The sequence below is a fragment of the Stigmatopora argus genome, chromosome 3 (assembly GCF_051989625.1).
Source record: "Stigmatopora argus isolate UIUO_Sarg chromosome 3, RoL_Sarg_1.0, whole genome shotgun sequence".
Lineage (NCBI taxonomy): Eukaryota > Metazoa > Chordata > Actinopteri > Syngnathiformes > Syngnathidae > Stigmatopora > Stigmatopora argus.
Window position 1 is genome coordinate 22,146,407 of NC_135389.1, and position 21,851 is coordinate 22,168,257.

Here is a 21,851-nt window from a genome sequence, read left to right on the forward strand (position 1 = left end):
ATAGCTAAGGTTAGGCAATTTAGCATACAAATAGCGTAGCATGCATATTTTAGGAATGTGGAAGCAAACCGGAGCACCTGAAGAAAACCCACGCAAGCGCCGGGACAACATCCAAACTCCACACAGCCAAATCTGGCCCGCCGCATCATTTTGTGTGGCCCGGGAAAGTAAATCATGAGTGCCAACTTTCTGTTTCAGGATCAAATTCAAATGAAGAGTATAGATGTATATTAAATTTCCTGATTCCCCCCCCTTTTAAATCAATAATTGTAATGTTTTAATCCAATTTTTTGGGGGGGTTTTAGTTCAAAAATCATTTTGTAAAATCTAAAAATATATAAAAAAGCTCAAATAAAAATTGTTTAAGATCTATATAAAACAGAATATTCAGGGCTTTTAATCCAGTTCTTTTAATCCATTTAGAACAAAAAAATCTAAATATATCTAAAATGGTCCGGCCCACGTGAAATCAAGTTGACGTTAAAGCGGCCCGCGAACCAACCCGACCGAGTCTGACACCCAACATGGGTTCGAACCCAAGCCCCCGTAATCGTGACGCCGACGCGCTAACCTCTCACCGCCGAGCCGTTTAAAACGTGAAACGAGGGCTCCCCATTGGTCATTGCCACACCAGGCTTCCCACTCCTGGTTACCAGGGCAACCACGTCAGGGTGTAACAGACGAGCAAATCACGTTAAGGCAAAGCATCTTTCTCGCTTAGCCCCCACCCTCCCCCTTCACACACACATACACACGAACACACACTCACACAGACTCCGCCCCTCGCCTCGCGCTTCCTGGCTCAGTCTCGGCGTAACCGTGGGAGACGCTTCCATGACCTTCCCTCTCCTCCCGATGCGTTCCTCATTCTTCACCTCCCCGTCTTCGTCGCCGGGCGTCTGACGCTCACGTTCGGACGAAAAAACCCGCGTCCATGCAAACATGGGTTGTGGCAATTCCTCGGCTGCCAGCACCACGGGAGGGGGTGAGTTTTTTCTCCTTAGTTTTTGGTTTTTTATTTATTTTTTTCCTCATAGGAATGCGAGACACCGAGACTTTTCTGCGTCTGCGCCCCAAAATAATGGAAAATGATTTGAATCCAAATGAGGAGTCGTACATGAATGAATCAATTGGAAAGAATCCAAATGAGGAGTCGATGATGAACGAATCAATTGGAAAGAATCTTCAAGGCGACGCAGACTTCTCGTAATCCGGAACCTGGTTAAATTGCGTATTGATTGCTTCTGCCTGGACGCGTTAAGAATGCCTACCTTGATTTCGGACGAGGTTTCATTCACATAAATACGGTGCTGATATTTGTTTTGAAAAAAAACGGCTGGCTGTTCGAAAGCTGGACTTGTCGGCTTCGGGGTCAAAATTCATACATCACGGGAAGCTTGTTGATGCATTTTAGACGATGTTGTATATAAAACTTGGCGAGAACTGTTGAGGAAAGGTCGAGTTGTCTATTTTGGAGGAGGTTGGTTTTGAAAATGTCTTTTAAAAGGCGACAATAACTACTGCTGCAGTGTACTGTGTGTGTGTGTGTGTGTTCATGACTTTGATGCAAAATGTAGTTTGGGTCAAGTGTCAACCAACTGTTTATGTTTCGAAAATAGCGTGTTCCAAATACGAAAAAAAGGCTTCCATAAATGTCCAACAAAGAAAAGACGAGCTGAACTTTACCAAAAAAAAAAAAGAAGAAATATGCTTTACCTAAAAAAGAAAAAAATATGCTTCATCTAAAAAAAGAAAAAAAAGAAAAAACAAATATGCTTTACCTAAAAAAAGAAAAAAAACTAATATGCTTTATCTAAAAAAATAAGAAAAAAAAACAAATATGCTTTACCTAAAAAAAGGAAAAAAAGAAAAACTAACAAATATGCTTTACCTAAAAGAAGAAAAACAAAAACAAATATGCTTTCCTACAAAAGAAAAAAATATGCTTTACTAAAAAAATAAAAATAAATATGCTTTACCTAAAAAACAAAAAACAAACAAATATGCTTTATCTAAAAAAATAAGAAAAAAACCAAATATGCTTTACCTAAAAAAAGAAAAAACAAAACAAATATGCTTTACCTAAAAGAAGAAAAACAAAAACAAATATGCTTTACCTACAAAAAGAAAAAAATATGCTTTACTAAAAATATAAAAATTAATATGCTTTACCATATGCTGCCATTTTGTCCAATAACTTAAGCATGTGACCATCATAAGATTTATAGTGTATCTATACAAATATTCATTCATTTCCCATTCCGCTTGTCCTCACAGAGATCACGGGGGTGCTGGAGCCTAGGCCAGCCAACTATAGGCAATAAGACACCCTAATTGGTGGGCAGCCAATCGCAGGGCACAAGATGACAAATATTTGAGTGCTTATTCAGCTTACCGTGCATGTTTTTGGGATGTTGGAGAACAACGTAGTACCCGGAGAAAACCCACACCGGCACAGGGAGATCATCCAAACTCCACGCAGGAAGGTCAGAAGCCACCAGAGATTGAACGCTTGCTCTCAGAACTGCGAGACCGACGTGCTCATCACTCCTTCACCGTGCCACCCTGTAAAAATAGAGTGATCCCTCAATTATCGCGGTTAATGTACACCAGACATGGTCTTGATAAACGAAAACCGCAAAGTAAGGTCACCCCTATTAAAATATATACATACATATATATATATATATATATATATATATATTTTAACTTCAGTGCTGATTCCTAGTAGTATGTGGAGGAAAGGGGAGGGGCTTCCCCTTATGATTTTCTGCAAGATTTTCAAATTTTTATGACCTTTAAAAAATATATATATTTTTTTTTACTTCACATTTTTATGAACTTAAAAAAATACATTAAAAAAAATTCTGAGAAAAAAATCTGCGATGTAGTGAAGACGTGATATTTGAGGGATTACTGTAGAAACGTGGTTTATATATAATTTTTTTAGTGGAAGTGGAAGTAATACTACAGTAACAAAAAAGTTTTTTTTTTTTTAAGTAAAAATAAAAAAATAGACTAACAGGTAATGCTACCATAGAGCGGAAAAAGCTAAATTATCGTCATATCTGCAAGAAGCATTTGAAGACCCATAAACAATTCATATTTTCAAATATTATTCCTTGAGAGCCACACTCACAATTTAAAAATGAAAACATAAGCATTTTTTACTCATTTCACTACTTTTAAAGTAGAAACAGTCAGAATTTTTTTAACGACATTGCTACGCTTGTGCCAATCAATGAAAGCATGCATGCAGAAGACTCATGAAAAATAAAATATGATTAAAAAGGCACTAGGGATGGTGTCAGGGCCGACATTAGCGGTTTCCAGATTTTAGCTGACAGGTTAGCCAAGACCCATACGCACCCATCAAAAGAGCCACATGTGGCTCCCGAGTCATAGGTTCCCTACTCCTGCTTAAGTCATCTTTACAAAAACCTTGTTGTGATCCAAAGGATGATCTTTAAAACCTCCAGACTACTGAGAGACTGTGCGGTAACCTGTCTCAGTCCACCTTGTGGACTTCCTGTGTGTGGCTCCAGTTTTTTTAGCTAGGTCTACAATGTCTTCTGTGTCTTATGTCTGTCTTGCGGGATGAAATAAAGTTCCAACCTAAAAGCACAGATCCAAAACCTCTAATATACATTTTAACGCCCATCTTACTATAGACCCCAATAAAAGCCACCTTCCTTTCCCGATTTCCACCCACCAATTGGGTCACCTGACCTGTCACAATAAGAGAGAGGATGCCAAAAAGTGAAAAACGATCCTTCTCGGTACATACCAGCGCCGTTAAAAGTCAATTTCCTGGTCATTTCCGACCCATTCACGCTTTTTAAACTAACTTATCAAACGTAGCAATTTTTCAATTTCCATCCGCAGTCTCAGTAAACGGGAGTGACCGCAGAGGCACTCTACCGCCAATCCTCGCCCGTATTTCCGCAGATGCGATTCCCGAGATATGAATGCGCTTTTGTTTGGCCTGTGAATGGGCCCCTGTGTCATGTCAGCAGACCCCCTGTTTTTTTTGACAGCTGTAAGGGAAATTCTCTTTGGCCGCCACCCACGCAAGTACTTTGTATTTAAAAAGAAATACGCATTCCTGACATCTCTCCTTGTATATCTTTTATTTTTCTTTGATTTAATTGCCAATATGAATACATTTCTTGCCAATAAATTAAATTGAATTGAATTTAAACTGGCCTACGAGTTAAGAATTGTGCAATATGTTTCAAATTGAATGGAATTGAATGCTTTTATAATCATTATACAAGTATGAGATTTAAAGGGACACCACCATGTGCACATTAACAACAACCAGACAAATAAATAATGTATAACTAATAAATAAAAATAAACTAATAAGTAGTCATAATAACAACAAACAAACGGACAAATATGGACAGTAACTAATAAATAAGTAATAAATAAAACAAATAAGTAGTCATTATGACAACAACTAATAAATAATCGAAGAATAAGCAATAAATAATAAACAAATAAGTAGTCATAAAAACAGACAAATAATAAAAATAACTAATAAATAAATAAGTAATGTATATTAAACAAATAAGTAGTCATAACAACAAACAAGCAGACAAATATAAACAATAAATAATAAATAAGTAATAAATAATAAACAACGAAGTAGTCATAACGACAACAAATAATAACAAACTAATAAATAAATGATAAATGAATAAGTAATAAATAATAAACAAATAAGTGGTCATAAGAAACAAACAGACAAATAATAACAATAACTAATAAATACATAAGTAATGTATATTAAACAAATAAGTAGTCATAACAACAACAGACAAACAGACAAATATCTTATCTCATCTAATTTTCTGAACTACTTTATCCTGACTAGGGTCGCGGAGGGTGCTGGAGCCTATCCCAGCTGACTTTGGGCCAGCCAATCACAGGGCACGAGGAGACAAACAACCATGGACACTCACACTCATATCTAGGGCCAATTTAGCATACAATTAGCCTAGCATGCCTGTCTTTGGAATGTGGGAGGAAACCGGAGTACCCGGAGAAAACCCACGCAGGCCCGGGTAGACCATGAAAACTCCACACAAGTAGACCCACCTGGATTTGAACGCAGGTCTCCCACTGTGAGGCCGACGCGCTAACCACTCATCCACCGGGCCGCCCCTACAGACAAATATAACAATAATGTATATTAAAATAATAAGTAGTCATAACAACAACAAACAGACAGACAAACAATAACATTAACTAATAATAAATGAACAATAAATAAGTAGTCAACAACATAAATAAGTAGGGGAATGCACAAATAGCAACAAGAAACAAACAGATAAAAGGTCAATAAATAATAATAAGTCGTCAACATTTTAAAAACGTGCGTCTATTATCACCAAATTAGTTAAAAACATGTCTGACATTGTTCTTAAAGGGACAGACATTACCTTGTATAAAATGATCTTTATATGTGTACATGGAAAAAAAATGCTTCATACATATTTAATTGTGAAAAACAACACAACACCAATTGAGGATACTCGCATTTGATTGGCTGAAAAAGTACGGCACTGGTAAAATATTTTTCTTTCTGGAAATATATGGTTTTATTTACGATGTTCTCCACTAGTACACATGATAAATGTTTGACTTCTTCAATTGAAACAACCATTTGATTCTTTCACTGAATGACGCTGTCCCTTTAAGTAAATGGATCCTTTGACTGCAGGGCTTCAATAACTTTAATTGAGCGCGATTAAGTGTGTTTTCTTGTCTTTCAGGCCCAGCCGAATCCTCCAGGGAAGTGTGAGTACATTGATTATTAAGTCTTGCTTTTTCTCGCCGCTCGCTGGGATTTAATCAACTTTAAGGGGTCACTTTAGATCTCTTACCTCGGGGAAAACCGTCTGCTTGCACACGTCATTTTGCTAATCGCTCACCGTCACGTGCACGCTTGACAAAAGCGCCTAAACAACCAATGAAAATACAAATACAGTAATCCCTCGAATATCGCGGTTAATGTAGACCAAACATGGCCGGAATAATTGAACAAAATCGGGAAGTAGGGTCACCCCTATTAAAAAAATAAATACAAATATTTTTTACAAGTTTTAGCACGAATTTTCACATTTTTATGAACTTGAAAAAAAAAAATACTAAAAAAAAAATTAAAATAATATTTTTATTATTATTTCTTTATATTTTTTTTAAAGTTCATAAAAATGTGAAAATCCACGTTGATACTCGTAATCGGAAGCCACTCTTGCTACTTTTTGTTTTTGTTTTTTTAAATAGGTGTGACCCTACTTCGCAATTTTTTTCAATTTTCGCGGCCATGTTTGGTCTCCATTAACCATGATATGTGAGGGATTACTGTATTTGTATTTTCATTGGTTGTTTAGCCGCTTTTGTATAATAACAGCAGAAAAAAATCGCAAAGTAGTGAATTTGCGATAAGTGAAGTCGTGATAATCGAGGGATTACTGTAAAGCAAATTCTATAGTGGACGGTCCAGGCGGGTGAGTGATTAGCGCATCTGCCTCGCAGTTCTGGGGTCCTGGGATCAAATCCAGGTCGGTCCAACCTGTGTGGAGTTTACATGTTCTCCCCGGGCCTGCGTGGGTTTTCTCCGGGTACTCCGGTTTCCTCCCACATTCCGAAAAACATGCATGCTAGGCTAATTTAGCACTCTAAATTGCCCCTAGGTATGAGTCTGAGCATGAATGGTCATTTATTTCCTCGTGCCATGCAATTGGCTGGCAACCAATTCGGGGTGTCTCCCTTCTCGTCAGCTGGCATAGGCTCCGGCACCCCCACGTGAGAATAAAGCGGTTCAGAAAATGGATGAAGTCTGTCCTTTTGCTTTTAATAAAAAGGCTTTGTCAAAACAGGACGGGGGAACTTTTGGATTCTGTGAATGTGTTTGTGTGTTTTTGTTTGGAGTTAATACATACGTGTGTGTGTGTGTGTGATGTGTGTGTGATGTGTGTGTGATGTGTGTGTGTGTGGTGTGTGACCTGATAAACATCCGAGGCCTGCAAAGGACTCATGAGAGCTGACAACAGCATGTTAAGACCGCGTTGCACAGCAAAAATATCACCAAACACATACATGTGCACGCACACACCGTCTGAAACATGAGATTAAAGTCAATATTACATCCCAGGAGTCCATTAAAAGCAGTAAAAGTGATATTAAGAAAGGTTTTTCAAGGTCTTTCAATGAACTGATGATTAGAAATGAATATATAAAGCGGGTAATAAGACACCGCAATGATAAGAGGCGGATTAATCGGATCATCGAGGCTTTTTGTTGCTAGCGCTGGCGTACATTTCACTTGTGAGGAAGGGGGAGGAGCTTAGAGCTGACATGTGCGTCTTCTCTCAATCAGGACAGAAGATCCCTTGGCAGACGATGAGAAAAGAAGGTATTTTTTTTCTCGTGGTATAATTAAAACTTCTTAACACATACTGAAATAACTCTGGATGGAGTATTAACAATGTTTGTTATTATGGTTCTCAGTTGACCGATGGTCAGCCTTTGATACATTAAGCTCCACCCTTTTTGAAGAAGTCTCAAAAAGGCGTGCTAAGAAAATAACATTATTCCTAATATTTAGCAGATGACCTAAATTTCATTATTGTTATAATTTTTTAATTATTTCGAATAGGACTCAGCACTGAAGTAAAAAAAAATGTATAATTTTTTAATTATTTCTAATAGGACTCAGCACTGAAGAAAAAAAATATAATTTATTATTTTGTAATTATTTCTAATAGGACTGAAGAAAAAAACATATTATTTATTATTTTTTAATTATTTTTAATAGGACTCAGCACTGAAGAAGAAAAATATTTTTTAATTATTTCTAATAGGACTCGGCACTAAAGTAAATATATATATATATATATATATATATTTTTTTAAATAATAGCAGAAAAAAAATCACAAAGTAGTGAATTCGCGATAAGTGAAGTCGCGATATTCGAGGGATTACTGTGTACCCCTGCTAACACTCAGTTGACCAAGGGGGAGGAGCTATGAGGAAGGGGTGGGGCTTAATTCATTTTTTTTGGGGGGCTCACAGACCCTTAGTGTGATTTATAGTCCAGAAAATAAAGTAAGAGTGCATTCAAGTGGTATAGTTGCTCATTTCTATCCATAATGATGGCCTGCTCTGATTTCCACTCAGGAATTATGGCGGCGTTTACGTGGGTCTCCCCTCGGACTTGACCACGGTGGCCGCCAGTCAGTCCAAGCCAAGTCGGACAGGTAAATTGACAAAAATTGTGGGTTAAAAACAACATCATTTGTGCTTACGGCCTTTAAACCTTTATGGGCAAGTGACTATTTTCAAAATAAAATAACAAGGAAATGCATTTACTTTTTGGGGGATGTGGTAACTTGGATATTTTTCGTATCTCGAGTCAATCATCTGCATATAAAAATTCCGTAACCTGAACATTTTGTACCTGGAGGCATTCGTAAGTAGGTGTACTTTATATGTAAATTCTCTAATTCGTTACTGAAAATTTCGTAAGTAGAGGTGTACTCAATATGTAAATTCCCTAATTCCTTCCTGAAAATTTTGTGAGTAGAGGTGTACTTTATATGTAGATTCTCTAATTCGTTCCTGAAAATTTCGTAAGTAGAGGTGTACTTTACATGTAAATTCTATAATTCGCTCCTGAAAATTTCGTAAGTAGAGGTGGACTTTATATGTAAATTCTCTAATTCGCTCCTGAAAATTTCGTAAGTAGGTGTACTTTATATGTAAATTCTCTAATTCGTTCCTGAAAATTTCGTACCTAGAGGCATTCGTAAGTAGAGGTGTACTTTATATAGATTCTCTAATTCGTTCCTGAAAATTTCGTAAGTAGAGGTGTACTTTATATGTAAATTCTCGAATTTGTTCCTGAAAATGTTGTACCTTGAGGCATTCGCAAGTAGAGGTCTGACTATTTTCATACATTGATGAGTGAAAAAAGTGTATTTTGAAATGACGCAACTCGATTTAGAGTGAATGAATAGAACGCTTCATCATTTTGGGGGTAAATGAGGACAAACCAGCAAAAAAGGCCAAGAGCATATCTATTGTAACAATCGAGTTTTTCACGGCAATAATCGTAACATTCAACCGCTTTTGACTCCCAATCAGTGGAATCACTGATTTTCTGGTACGACATATAATATGAAATAAACATATTTTGTTCTTCCGACCAAATGATCTGCTGATTTGTTTTCGTGGCCCCGCGGCACAACGGTAGGAAAAAACTCTTTTATTTCTTTTCACAGAGTGAAAAACTCATCTTTATTTGCCAATTTTTTGTCCCGTGACTAATCATCTGTCTTCTTGCAGACTAGTGGAGTCAATAAAAGTGAATCCAAGAGAGGTATGTGAAGCATTTTCACCAATAATCTCTCCGAAAAGTCTTATGAGAGTACTTTGAATGGCTACATTTAAAACAAAAAACATATTAAAAAAAGTTATCTGCTGTTTCTAAATCCCAAATTACATTTATTTGACGTTCCAACAATAATTGCTAACATTTAGTGGTAACTAAGTGCTACTGAAACGATTACATGGAAATGAAACTGGATTTGAAATTCCTCAATTGTTAAATGGCACATAAGAGTGAAAACAATTAAAAAGAGCAACATTATACTCTAAATAATATATCTTCCAAACTGAATGGCAACGTGTTTTTCATTATATTTATTAACTGCAATGATTTGTTTTTAATACTTAACATTTGATACTACACAGCATTAAAAAAAACTTCCTAAGCTATGCTTAGATTTTCAGCGAATGAAACTGCAAATCTAAAGTTTTCTTAGATATTTTCTTACATATATATACATATATATGTATGTATACAAATGTATGTATATACATATGTATGTATATACATATGTATGTATATACATATGTACATATATACATATGTATATATATATACATATGTATGTATGTATGTATATATATATATATGTAAATATGCGAATGAAACTGCAAATCAAAAGTTTTCTTAGATATTTTCTTACATATAAATGTATGTATATATACACATACATACACACATACACACATACATACACACACACACATACATATACATATACACATACATATACACATACACACACACATGTACATATACACATGTACATATACACATATACACATACACATATACACATACACATATACACATACATATACACATACACATACACACACACATACACATACATATACATATATACATATATATATATATATACACATATATATATATATACATATATATATACATATATATATATATACATATATATATACACATATATATATATATACATATATATATATATATATATACATATATACATATATACACATATATATACATATATATACATATACACATATATATGCATATATATACACACATACATATATATGCATATATATATATATATATATATATATATATATATATATATGTGTGTATATATATATGTATATATGTATGCATATATATGCCACTTTGACACCTGTGCTTTAAAGGAACAAAACCATTTCTTTCTCTCATCCCCTGCCAAGCCTCCCCATTCAAACGGATTGGACATCTCTCATCCCGGACGCAAAATTGAAGTGACTCCTCTTGACAGGCGGCAGACACGTTCCCCCGGAGGCGCCCCCTACGGACCCCGCTACATGACCTCACCCACGGACACGTCGACCCTTTCGACGCCGGACTCGAGATGCGGACGTTTCGCCAAGCGTTTCGCCTCGTGGACTCTTTACGGGAGGCGTGGCAAGACTAACGGACGCCATCTTTAATTCTCCTTCAGAAATAAACCAACAACGGGCTCGGATGTTGACAAGTCGCTCAAGGGGACTTCAAGGCCGCGTCGCGACGGCCATTTTACCGTGTCAGTCACGGTGATGAAATGTCGCCGGCCAATTACATTTTTTTCTCCCTCGTTAGCGCGCCGCAAATAGCGGTCTGCGCGCAAGCGACTCACAACGCGGAGACGGGGAAAAATAGGTCAGATAAACACGGCCAATATTTTAGGTACACCTGTCTTGCCTTTGACCCAATAAACAAAGAAAATATTAATAAACACATCGATGACTATTGGAAAAAAAGAGAGCCACGTGATTGGACGTTATCAACGGCGCGGAAAGAGTTAACATTATATGGATGTGCAAAAGCTAATGATATGAAACCTGACACTTTTCAGGCCCTATTGTACAGTTTTTACTTTTTCATTGTGGGATAATGTTTGTCATTATTTTTTTTCCACTTTCTTGTCCTTAGCATTATTATTAATGACAGTAAATAATGTATTTTGTGCACATATTTACACAGCTAGGAGCACTGGATGCCTGACCGTGAGGATAAAAAATAGCATACCTCATGTAAAGCGGTTCAGAATGTATATTTATGGAAAATTATGACCAAAAAAGCAAAAAAATCAACTGTTTTGACAAGAAATACTGCCAAATATTAGAAGACCATGTGATTGTAATACCTTCACTGACCACCACTAGCATAGAGAGACGGAAATTAATTGTGGTTGCGCATCCGCCTCGCAGTTCTGGGGTCCTGGGTTCGATCCCAGGTCGGTCCTCGCTGCGTGGAGTTTGCATGTTCTCCCCGGGCTTGCGTGGGTTTTCTCCGGGTAGTCCGGTTTCCTCCCACACGCCCCAAAAATGCATGCTAGGCTAATTGTATGCTAAATTGCAAAACCCTAGCTATGATTGGTTGTCCTTTGTCTTCTCGTGCCGTTCGATTGGCTGTCTAGGGTGTCCCCCGCCTCGTGGCCATAGTCAGATGGGCTAGGCTCCAGCACCCCCCACAACCCTTGTGAGGATAAGCGGTTTGGAAAATGAATGAATAATTAATTTCCCTAAGCATTAGGAATCACTGGAATACATATTTGGGAATAAATGACTAGAAATGGATAATAGCATTAGCATTAGCATTTTGTAAACGTAAAACAGTGCTTCTAAACAGCCCAAACTGGAGTCAAAAATATTTAAAATTCAAAATGTTGTACTGTGTCTATCATGATATTTGGGAAAAATTGAGTAGAATCGGAAGAAATTGATAATAGCATTAGCATTAGCATTTTGAAAAAACGCAAAACTGTGCTTCTAAACAGCCCAAACTGCAGTCACAAAATATTTAAAAAATAAAATCCAAAATGTTGTACTGTCTATTATGATATTTAGGAATAAACGACTAGAATTTGAAGAAATTGATAATAGCATTAGCATTTTGAAGAAAAAAAACGCAAAACTGTGCTTCTTAACAGTCCAAACTGCAGTCAAAAATATTTAACAAATAAAATCCAAAATGTTGTACTGTGTCTATTATATTTGGGAATAAATGACTAGAATCGGAAGAAACGGATTATAGCATTAGCATTAGCATTTTGTAAACGTAAAGTGCTTCTAAACAGCCCCAACTGCAGTCCAAAAATATTCAAAAAACAAAATCCAAACTGTTGTACTGTGTCTAATATTTGGGAATAAATGACTATATGGAAGAAATGGATAATAGCATTAGCATTAGCATTTAGTAAACATAAAACAGTGCTTCTAAACAGCTCAAAAAGCAGTCAAAAAATATTTAAAAAACAAAATCCAAAATATTGTACTGTGTCTATTATCATAATAAGTGCAAAATCCCTTTAGAAATTAATGGAACACATATTTGGGATTAAATGACTAGAATCGGAAGAAATAGACAATAGCATTAGCATTTTGTAAATCTAAATCAGTGCTTCTAAACAGGCCAAACCGCAGTCAAAAAATATTTAAAAAAAAAAAATAATCCAAAATGATATCCTGTGTGTATTATGATATGTAAAAATCCCCTCCCTTTCCTTTTTAAAAAGTAGAGCGCAAAAGATATTAGAAGGTATGAAGGTCAAGATAATTGGTCAGGCAGACTGTGGACAGCTCGCCTCTAATTGAGTGTGCCGCCAGGCGCACAGCGCAGCGAGAGGGAGGACGAACGACGCTGTAATCAGGTCGACTTTAAGCACTCCAGACTCGGGGGACGACGCTTCTTTCTTTCTTTCCCCTTCACGCTCGACAAAGCCTGACCGGTCGCTGGGAAATCAAGCGCCACTGGTGCTAGCTACCGTGAAATGTTAGCGCGCACAAATGCAGTAGCAAATGCAGTAGCAAATGCTCGTTTCTTGGAGGTGAACGTCATATTTTCTTGTTGATTCCAGGTTTAATTTTGGAGGAATTTTAGCCACTTCCACAATTGTGAAATTCCGTTGTTGATTTTTTGAAAATACAAAATAATTATATTAAATATTAAATGATGAATACAACTAGAGTATTCGTTTGTTTTTGTTTCGCAGCATTGGTTATTTAACATTTCCTTCTTGATTTTCGGCCTGTACATTTTGTATGCTGAAGTCATGACGATTTACTTATGAATGGACTTGGGATGTGAAAAATATGGCTGTTCACTGTCAAATGTTATTTAATTCAAGAAAAATGAGGAAAACAATTACGATTTCTTGAAACAAGGAAATATGATGGTATTTAAAATTTAAGCTAAATGTCCTCAAGTACTTCATTTCCAATCAAATAATAATCAAACAAATAAAAGTGTATTTTCTGTCCCATTTTGCGACCAATCGAACCTCAGCCAAGGTCGTGACTCGCCCGAGTGGCATTTCAGTGGGTTACCTGCTTTTGGCTTGCTGTCTCCCCACGTTTTGTCCATCACATCACGTTGCCCTTTAAAATGGCTCCTGCCGTCTGCCATGAATGTCACCGTCATTGGCCTGCCTGCCTGCACACGAGGGAACGACAGATGTGCACATGTGAGTCACAGTCTGATGGATTTTTTTTTCTTTTTTTTTCTCCCCCGGTGAATATTGTATGACTAATTTATTCAGCGGAGTGGTCGCCAAACATGTTATGTGTCACACGTTGCTGTCTTTTTTGGGGGGGAAATTGGCGTGCTCCAATGACAGGCTGCCATTGGAGAAATAAAAAAAAATTGAAATCTTTTTTGAAATGAACTCATTATTGTAATTATATTTGGATCACGGCCTACTCATTTACGTGCAAATTATGAACTATAATGGTTATTAGCGTGACTCCTAAATAACAGTCACCGGTTTATGAAAGATTTTAATAGGATCAGAGTTTGAGTTTGATTTATTTAAGGGAAAATACTAAATGAATGAACATATACATGTAGATATGTAAGATTATGGTGAATAAGTTCAACTCAAAGAGCCAACATTTTAAAGTGTGAGTCAATAAGACATACCAGGCAGTGACCTGCCAAAAAAAAACACACAAAAACACACATTTACAACCTCATTCTTCACCATAACACTCAAATATGTTTTATATTATTAATTATTGTTTTTATAAAGGGCCCTGATGAATAAAATAAGAGAAACAGAGGTAAAGAGCCAGAGTATGTACAAAATATGATAAGAAGCCAAGAGGCGCATTCATTTTGCCTGGGAGCCGCATGCGGCTCGAGAGCCGGGTGTTCGCCACACCTGTTATAAAGCCGAAGGCTAATTTCCATCTTTAGTCACTTGTGTGGGTTGTTGTTAAAATACTAGAACGCAGCAGACAAACGAGAAGACACACAAATTCACATACTATAATGATGCGGCAGGCCAGATTTGGCCCCCGGGCCGCCACTTTGACGCGTGCTCTAGGGCAAGGGTGTCAGACTCGGGTTTGCGGGCCGCTTTAACGTCAACTTGATTTCATGTGGGCATTTTAGATATAATACTTAGATTTTTTTTTATTATAAATGGATTAAAAGAACTGGATTAAAAGCCCTGACTATTCAGTTTTTTTTATAGATCTAAAACAATGTTTATTTTAGCTTTTTTTAAATATATTTTTAGATTTTACAAAATGATTTTTGAACTAAAAACACAAAAATTGATTAAAAAATTACAATATTTGATTTAAAAGGAGGAAAATCAGGAAATTTAATATACATCTATACTCTTCATTTGAATTTGATCCGAAAACAGAAAGTCGGCACTCATGATTTACTTTCCCGGGCCACACAAAATGATGCGGCGGGCCAGATTTGGCCCCCGGGCAGCCACTTTGACACGTGCTGTACACAATCCCAGCAGATCAACAAAAGATGGCTCTAAAGCAGGGGTGTCAGACTCGGGTTGGTTCGCGGGCCGCTTTAACGTCAACTTGATTTCACGTGGGCCAGACCATTTTAGATATAATATTTAGATTTTATTTTTTTATAAATGGATTAAAAGAACTGGATTAAAATCCCTGAATATTCAGTTTTTTATAGATATAAAACAGCGTATATTTTAGCTTTTTTATATATATTTTTAGATTTTACAAAATGATTTTTGAACTAAAAACACAGAAAAAATTTATTAAAAATTACAATTATTGATTTAAAAGGGAGAAAATCTGGAAATTTAATATACATTTATACTCTTCATTTGAATGTGATCCTAAAACAAAAAGTCGGCACTCATGATTTACTTTCCCAGGCCACACAAAATGATGTGGTGGGCCAGATTTGGCCCCCGGGCCGCCACTTTGACACATGTGCTCTAGAGGTGACTGTGTAGTTCCCTTTAAAAAGAGTGCTAAATTAGCCTTCTCCCTTCATACCTGGAACTCAATTAGCATTAACATTCCTGAACTTCCGTCTCTGAACCTCTTGGCCAATCATCTTAAAGCCTGGCTGTTGGATGAACAAAATAGCCATCACAACACTGTCTAAAACTGTGCTACTTGTGTGTCTAGTATGTCATCGTTTATATTCAACCTACACAGGGGACTAAAGATTGAAATTAGCCCACAGCTACAATCTTACATATATTTGTTCATTAATATGTGCTGTCCCTTTATGAAATGAATCAAACTCAAACTCCAACAGCACTATTCTAGTTAGTGTTGTGATCACAAAATGATTGGCAACGAGGTTCAGATACGAAAGTTCACGTATGATATTTGGCATTTGGTGTTCGGTAGTGGTTATTCGCCAAGGCTTTCGTAAATGTCTCCTCCTCCGGAGACAAAATGGAGCAAGAACGACCGCCGCAGAACGTTTGTCGGAAGTCTCGGCGCGGCTGCCGTCAATCACAACCCCCGCGCTGAGGGGGAGGTCATCGACGGTGGCGTGGGCGCCGGCGTCGACCGCAGAAAGTGCTGCGGAAAACGGTGGCTAGGCGGTAAAAGGTCTACTTTGTCAGCGCGCAGCGGGAATCTGAAATCTACGACGAGCCCGCACGGCATTATGGGAATCCCCGTGGGCTGCGCCAGCCACCTTAACGAGGCGTCCTGGGAAAAGCTGGGTTGGAAATGGCCAGTGCCGAGCATATCGACTGGTGAATAAGATTGTGTTTAACTCTTTCATGCATGAATTATTATTTTTCCATAATTAATTTCAATCTATTGTTTTGTCCATGTTGTTTTTTTTAGTTTTGCATAGTTCTCTGAAAAACTGTTTGGTTGTTTGGTTCATCCATTTTAACTACTGTATTGGCCCGAATATAAGATGACCCTCTCTTTTTTAAGACTCAAGTTTGTAAAAAGATTGGTTATAACAATACTTTGTAGGGAAAAAAAGCATGTTGTTCTGCCTCAAATTATCCAAATACTGTCTAGCACACAGGTGTCAAAGTGGCGGCCCGGGGGGCAAATCTGGCCCACCGCATCATTTTGTGGGTAAATCATAAAGTAAATCATGAGTGCTGACTTTCTGTTATAGGATCATATTAAAATGAAGAGTATAGATGTACATTAAATTTCCTGATTTTCCCTTTTAAATCAATAATTGTAATTTTTTAATCCATTTTTTCTGGGTTTTTAGTCCAAAAATCATTTTGTAAAATCTAAAAAGATAGAAAAAAGGCTAAAATAAACATGGTTTTAGATCTATAAAAAACTGAATATTCAGGGCATTTAATCTAATTCTTTTAATCCATTTATAAAAAAAATTCTAAATATTATATCTAAAATGGTCCATCCCATGTGAAATCAAGTTGACGTTAAAGCGGCCCGCGAACCAACCCGAGTCTGACACCCCTGGTCTAGCACATCTTAATATCTGAACATTGAAATATGTAAAATGAAATCACATTTATTTAATGAATGGCTTCTGTTATTTTTCAAATGTAAACGAGCCAATCTACTGTGATAAAACAACAAAATTGTGCATTAACCATCAAAGTTTTAATTGCTTTAAAGATATCTTGCGCCATCAAACGATGTGAATGGGTACAATGTCAAGACCCCGATTTTAAGACGACGCTTTTTCAGTCTTATTTCAATGCAAAAAAACATCGTCTTATATTCGGGCCAAGAAGTATAATTGTTACTTTAATGTACGTTTGCTCTTGGTTTCTGGTTTTAAAAAAAAGGACCACTCAAAAATGCAATTTAGAACTCCAGTTTGACCTATATATGAAATGATATGGACTGAATAAAAATACTAAAGTATGATCTTGTATATAAAACGTAGGAAAGAAAATAATTCTAATAATCCCTAAACTTGCAAAAAATACTCATCAAATTGTATTGAATCGAGGCGATGACAGTAAAAGACAAAAAAGACAGTATTTTTTTATTTAGTCAGTGTTTGGTCGAATTCCAAAAAATCTGCAGTTCGACTTTTGACAGCTGGGGGGAGCCACCGTGCCAATTTGGCATATCACAGAAGAAGTCTCCTCACCAACAGGTGGCACTAAACTACAAGCGTCAGCTCTTTTGAGCGTCCTAAAAGAGTATAAAGGCACATCTTTTTCATGGAATCTGCTTTACTCATTTTAAATCAATAATTTGTACTAATCTGAATGTCCACAAACAAATGATCGATCGATCAATCTGCACGATCAGAAAAGCTGTCAATTCATTTTGGCAGCATCGTCCGAAGACATAACTGGATGACGGACCTGGTCTAAACACAGCTGCCAATCGGATTCCTCGTTTCCGCCATTGCCAATTTTGATTGGCACTAGCGATGTGGCTAATAAATAGCATACGTTCTTCACTTATGTAATCTGGCAAGTCGGTGAGGTAAGATTTAGTCGTTGCTGGCGGAAACTGATGCTGTCTTTCGTCTTTTCAAAGTCAAGGCCCCCCCCTTTCTTCGCCAGACGTACAACTGTCGCTCCAATTTATCTCCGCAACCTAAAAAAAATAAAATAAAAATCACCGGACAGGTGATATCGCCGTTTCCTTGCATCACAATTGAGGAATCGTTGAGGTCGAGAGGTCGTAATCCAGAATTCTGGTTTGAAGTTGGATCCCTGCCATTTGGGACTGGACGGGGTAAGAGATCGTTACTGGTTTTGGCGGGCTCCCTGGAGCCCAACTTGTGCTTTTAATTAGAGACAAAGGAGAGGTGCTCCGGTCTGGAGTAACATGTGCTCCCATTTAGAGCAGGTGAAACAATGTAGGAAAATAGATCCGTCATCCGCCGCATTCCAGAGGCCAGCGAGGAACGGCGGCGGGGCTCATCTTGAGGTGAAGGAAGTGGAAGGATCCTCTTGCGAGTCTTACAACGTCGACCCCCCTTTCTTTTGTAATCTTCGTTCAAAGACAATTGGAGATTGAGTGCTTCCAATTTTTGGACCAGTGACAATTGAACTCTGGGGAAGTTCGTGGTGGAGAAAAAATTGAATCTTTCACTCGAGTTTGGCCGGTGAGGAGGAGAACAAAGAGTTTTGACCTTAAATAACTTCATAAAGATGGCGATAAATCAATTTAGAGTGGTACCTCGAGATACAAGCTTAATTCGTTCCGCGACTGAGCTCGTATGTCGATTTACTCGTAACTCAAATCAACGTTTCCCATTGAAATGAATTAAAAACAAATTAATTCCTTTTTAAATCTCTGAAAAAACACCAAATAGAGGATATTGGATTGGAAAAACATTTTTATTTGTTCTAATTCGCCATCTATTAACAAAGTAACAAATAACTAGTGGTTTAATAGTACTAAAATGTGTTTAATAGGACTAAAATTAGACGGTTTTTGTGGAGGGAAGAGAGAGAGAGGGACTTTTTGCACAGCAACGCGCTCGTAACATAACATAACCAAATTTAAATGAACTTGGACTATGATGCAGACACAAAAATAAATTTAATCTAACCTTACACTAAACTTAATTCTAATTTTCTTTTAAATTTTGATACCTTTCTTCTCCCAGGTTGGCTCTATTGGCCCCGCCTCCACCCTGACTTTCAGATGCAACCTATCGAGGCTTGTTTGCTTTTGTCTTCCCTTCAAAATATTCCCAAAATGATGCACACAAATGTCCTCACAATAGGATAACACATGACCACTTGCCAACTTGCCTGGGAATTAGTACTCCTCTCATATTAGCGATCACTCCGCCATTCGCATTAAGGGGGAAAAAACACACAAAAAATGCAACGCCAAATTGTTACTTATCATATGATGGTTCATTTCGCGAAAGGATATTGCAAGTTCATTCGTGTGTAGATGGGACTGAAATTTGATAGGTCTGCATAAACGTAGCGGTCTAGTTTGCCATCCCTAGGTAAGATGGCGGCGCCCTAAGCGGGCAATGGCAGGCACAAGTGCATAAGTAAGTGAGTTCTTTCACGTTTTATGCAATAATATGTAATATCATATATATTTTTAATGACCGTATTGGCCGCGTTGTCTTGCGTTATGGCGTTTCGTGCTTCTCAAGCCTAATTTGTGCGCATATAAGCCGTACCCTCGATTCAGTCGTCATTGTTTTAGCGACAAATACGCCGTATATGCGAGAAAATACGGTAAATTGGCCAAACAGTCGGTAAATTGGATCGATCAGTAGTTCGGTCGAAATATTTTTCCTCCCAGTTCGCCGATTACAACTATTTTCTACTGGAAAATTCAAAAATCTAGACTAGCACACTTAACGATTTCCAAAAAAATGAAGGTAAAAATGTAACTTTGTCCTGAAATATTATGATGGTAGTGTAGTTAAGTAGGTACCTAGTATGTTTGAAGACCAAATAAGGTCATGAAGGTAGCCAATAGCACGGAGGTCCTATTTTGGGAGATTTGTCCATCAACACTGGCTATCTGATACGAATTAACAATGACTGTAGTTCATTATCAATCAATATCTATTTCTCCACCACATGATTATAGGTGCCGGTCGGTTCTCCTGGAATCGCGTCCGTCATTTCCCACAAAACACCCACAGCTTGGGTTACTGGCACGGCGAAGGCACGACCCTCACGTGTAAGCGAGCCAGACTCCGAACAATTTTGCTCTGCAAATATTGCCTTTCCACTTTATTGCTGCTTTTATTGCTGAAGTGCATCCAATTGCTGCTGGCAAACACGTCTTACCCGTTAGCCGTTCACGTGAGCAAAGAAACAAAAGCAGTCCATCAATTAAGAACCACGAGAATAAAAATAAATAAAAAAATGTCTTAAATGTTCTGAGGTCACGCATGACTTACTGCCTAACAAGTTGGTCATCGGCCTGCAAAACAACACTAAAACAAATTGAACTCATTTATAAGCGAGCTTTAAAAGTATTGGACAGAAAGTTCAGAAACACCTGAACTGGGACAATACTGTTAAATATACAGATGCTACCTTAGTTTACAAAATCATCCAACTCAAAGCTCCTCCTCCACTGCAAGATTTTGTACCAAAAACTCCAACACATCAACAAGGGCTGGCTCTAGAGGTGACTGTGTAGTTCCCTTCAAAAAGAGTGCAAAATTAGCCAAAGCACCTCTGTGCCTGGAAGCACATACCTAGAACTTAATAGCAATTAGCATACATGAACTTCCGTCTCTGAACCTCTTGGCCAATCCTATTAAAGCCTGGCTGTCAGACCAACAAAATTGCCATCACAACCCTGTCTAAAACTGTGCCACTTGTTGGTGTGTGTCATGGTTTATCTTCAACCTACACAAGGGACTAAAGATGGAAATTAGCCCTCAGCTACAATCTTACATTTATATGTTCATTAACATGAACATCACAAAGCTCCTCCTCCAATGCAAGATTTTGTACCAAAAAATTCCCACACATCAACGAGGGCTGGCTCTAGAGGTGACTGTGTAGTTCCCTTCAAAAAGACTGCTAAATTCGCCAAAGGACCTTCTCTCTTCATACCTGGAACTCAGTAGCAATTAGCATACGTCAACTCCCGTCTCTGAACCTCTTGGCCAATCATCTTAAAGCCTGGCTGTTAGACCAACAAAATTGTGTGTATGTCTTGCATGTGTCATGGTTTATCTTCAACCTACACAAGGGACTAAAGATGGAAATTAGCCCTCGGCTACAATCTTACATATTTACATATATACGTTCATTAACATGAACATCACATAGCTCCTCCACTGCAAGATTTTGCACCAAAAAAATCCAACACATCAACAATGGCTGGCTCTAGAGGTGACTGTGTAGTTCCCTTCAAAAAGAGTACTAAATTAGCCAAAGCACCTTCTCCCTTCATTCCTGCAACTCAATACCAATTAGCAAACATGAACTACCGTCTCTGAACCCCTTGGCCAATCATATTAAAGCCTGGCTGTTAGACCAACAACATTTCCATCACTAAAACTGTGCTACTTGTGTGTCTAGTATGTGTTATCATCTATCTTCAACCTACACACGGGATTAAGGATGGACATTAGCCCTCGGCTACAATCTTACATATTTACATATATATTGTCATTAACATGAATAAGAATGTGTTCATTAATATGTGCTGTCCCTTATTAAATAAATCAAACTCAAACTCAAGAGAGTTCCTGGTGTGTCTATGGGCCTTTTTGTACTTTCCGTCCCACTCCAGGAAACATTTCATAGAA

The 21,851-nt window shown here is 37.5% G+C and overlaps 2 protein-coding genes across 4 annotated transcripts in view; one reads left to right on the forward strand and one right to left on the reverse strand.

The window, feature by feature from the left end:
• appl2 (adaptor protein, phosphotyrosine interaction, PH domain and leucine zipper containing 2) overlaps positions 1-13,804 on the reverse strand; it is a 47,588-nt gene extending 33,784 nt beyond the window's left edge. For 2 of the 3 annotated variants that reach the window (XM_077596072.1, XM_077596071.1), the window contains exons 1-3: positions 13,724-13,804; positions 5,104-5,169; positions 2,396-2,565 (exon numbers count right to left, since the gene is read on the reverse strand). In XM_077596072.1, coding sequence (XP_077452198.1) covers positions 2,396-2,467 — 72 coding nt within the window. In that variant the 5' untranslated portion in view covers positions 2,468-2,565; positions 5,104-5,169; positions 13,724-13,804. Of the gene's footprint in view, positions 1-2,395; positions 2,566-3,787; positions 3,909-5,103; positions 5,170-13,723 lie in introns of those variants that run through there. The other variant, XM_077596070.1, reaches the window with a different exon arrangement.
• Positions 783-12,376, forward strand: c25h12orf75 (chromosome 25 C12orf75 homolog). The gene is made up of 6 exons (XM_077596075.1): positions 783-985; positions 5,781-5,805; positions 7,391-7,426; positions 8,192-8,271; positions 9,359-9,392; positions 10,607-12,376. Exons 1-5 carry the CDS (start codon positions 943-945, stop codon positions 9,361-9,363), a joined length of 189 nt encoding a protein of 62 aa, XP_077452201.1. The 5' UTR covers positions 783-942; the 3' UTR covers positions 9,364-9,392; positions 10,607-12,376.
• Positions 13,805-21,851: the final 8,047 nt, after the last annotated feature.

Coding starts and splice junctions, on each gene's coding strand:
- c25h12orf75 (XM_077596075.1), top strand. CDS start 943: ATGGGTTGTGGCAATTCCTCGGCTGCCAGCACCACGGGAGGGG. Junction 986..5,780: donor TGCCAGCACCACGGGAGGGG/GTGAGTTTTTTC, acceptor CTTGTCTTTCAG/GCCCAGCCGAATCCTCCAGG. Junction 5,806..7,390: donor GCCGAATCCTCCAGGGAAGT/GTGAGTACATTG, acceptor TCTCTCAATCAG/GACAGAAGATCCCTTGGCAG.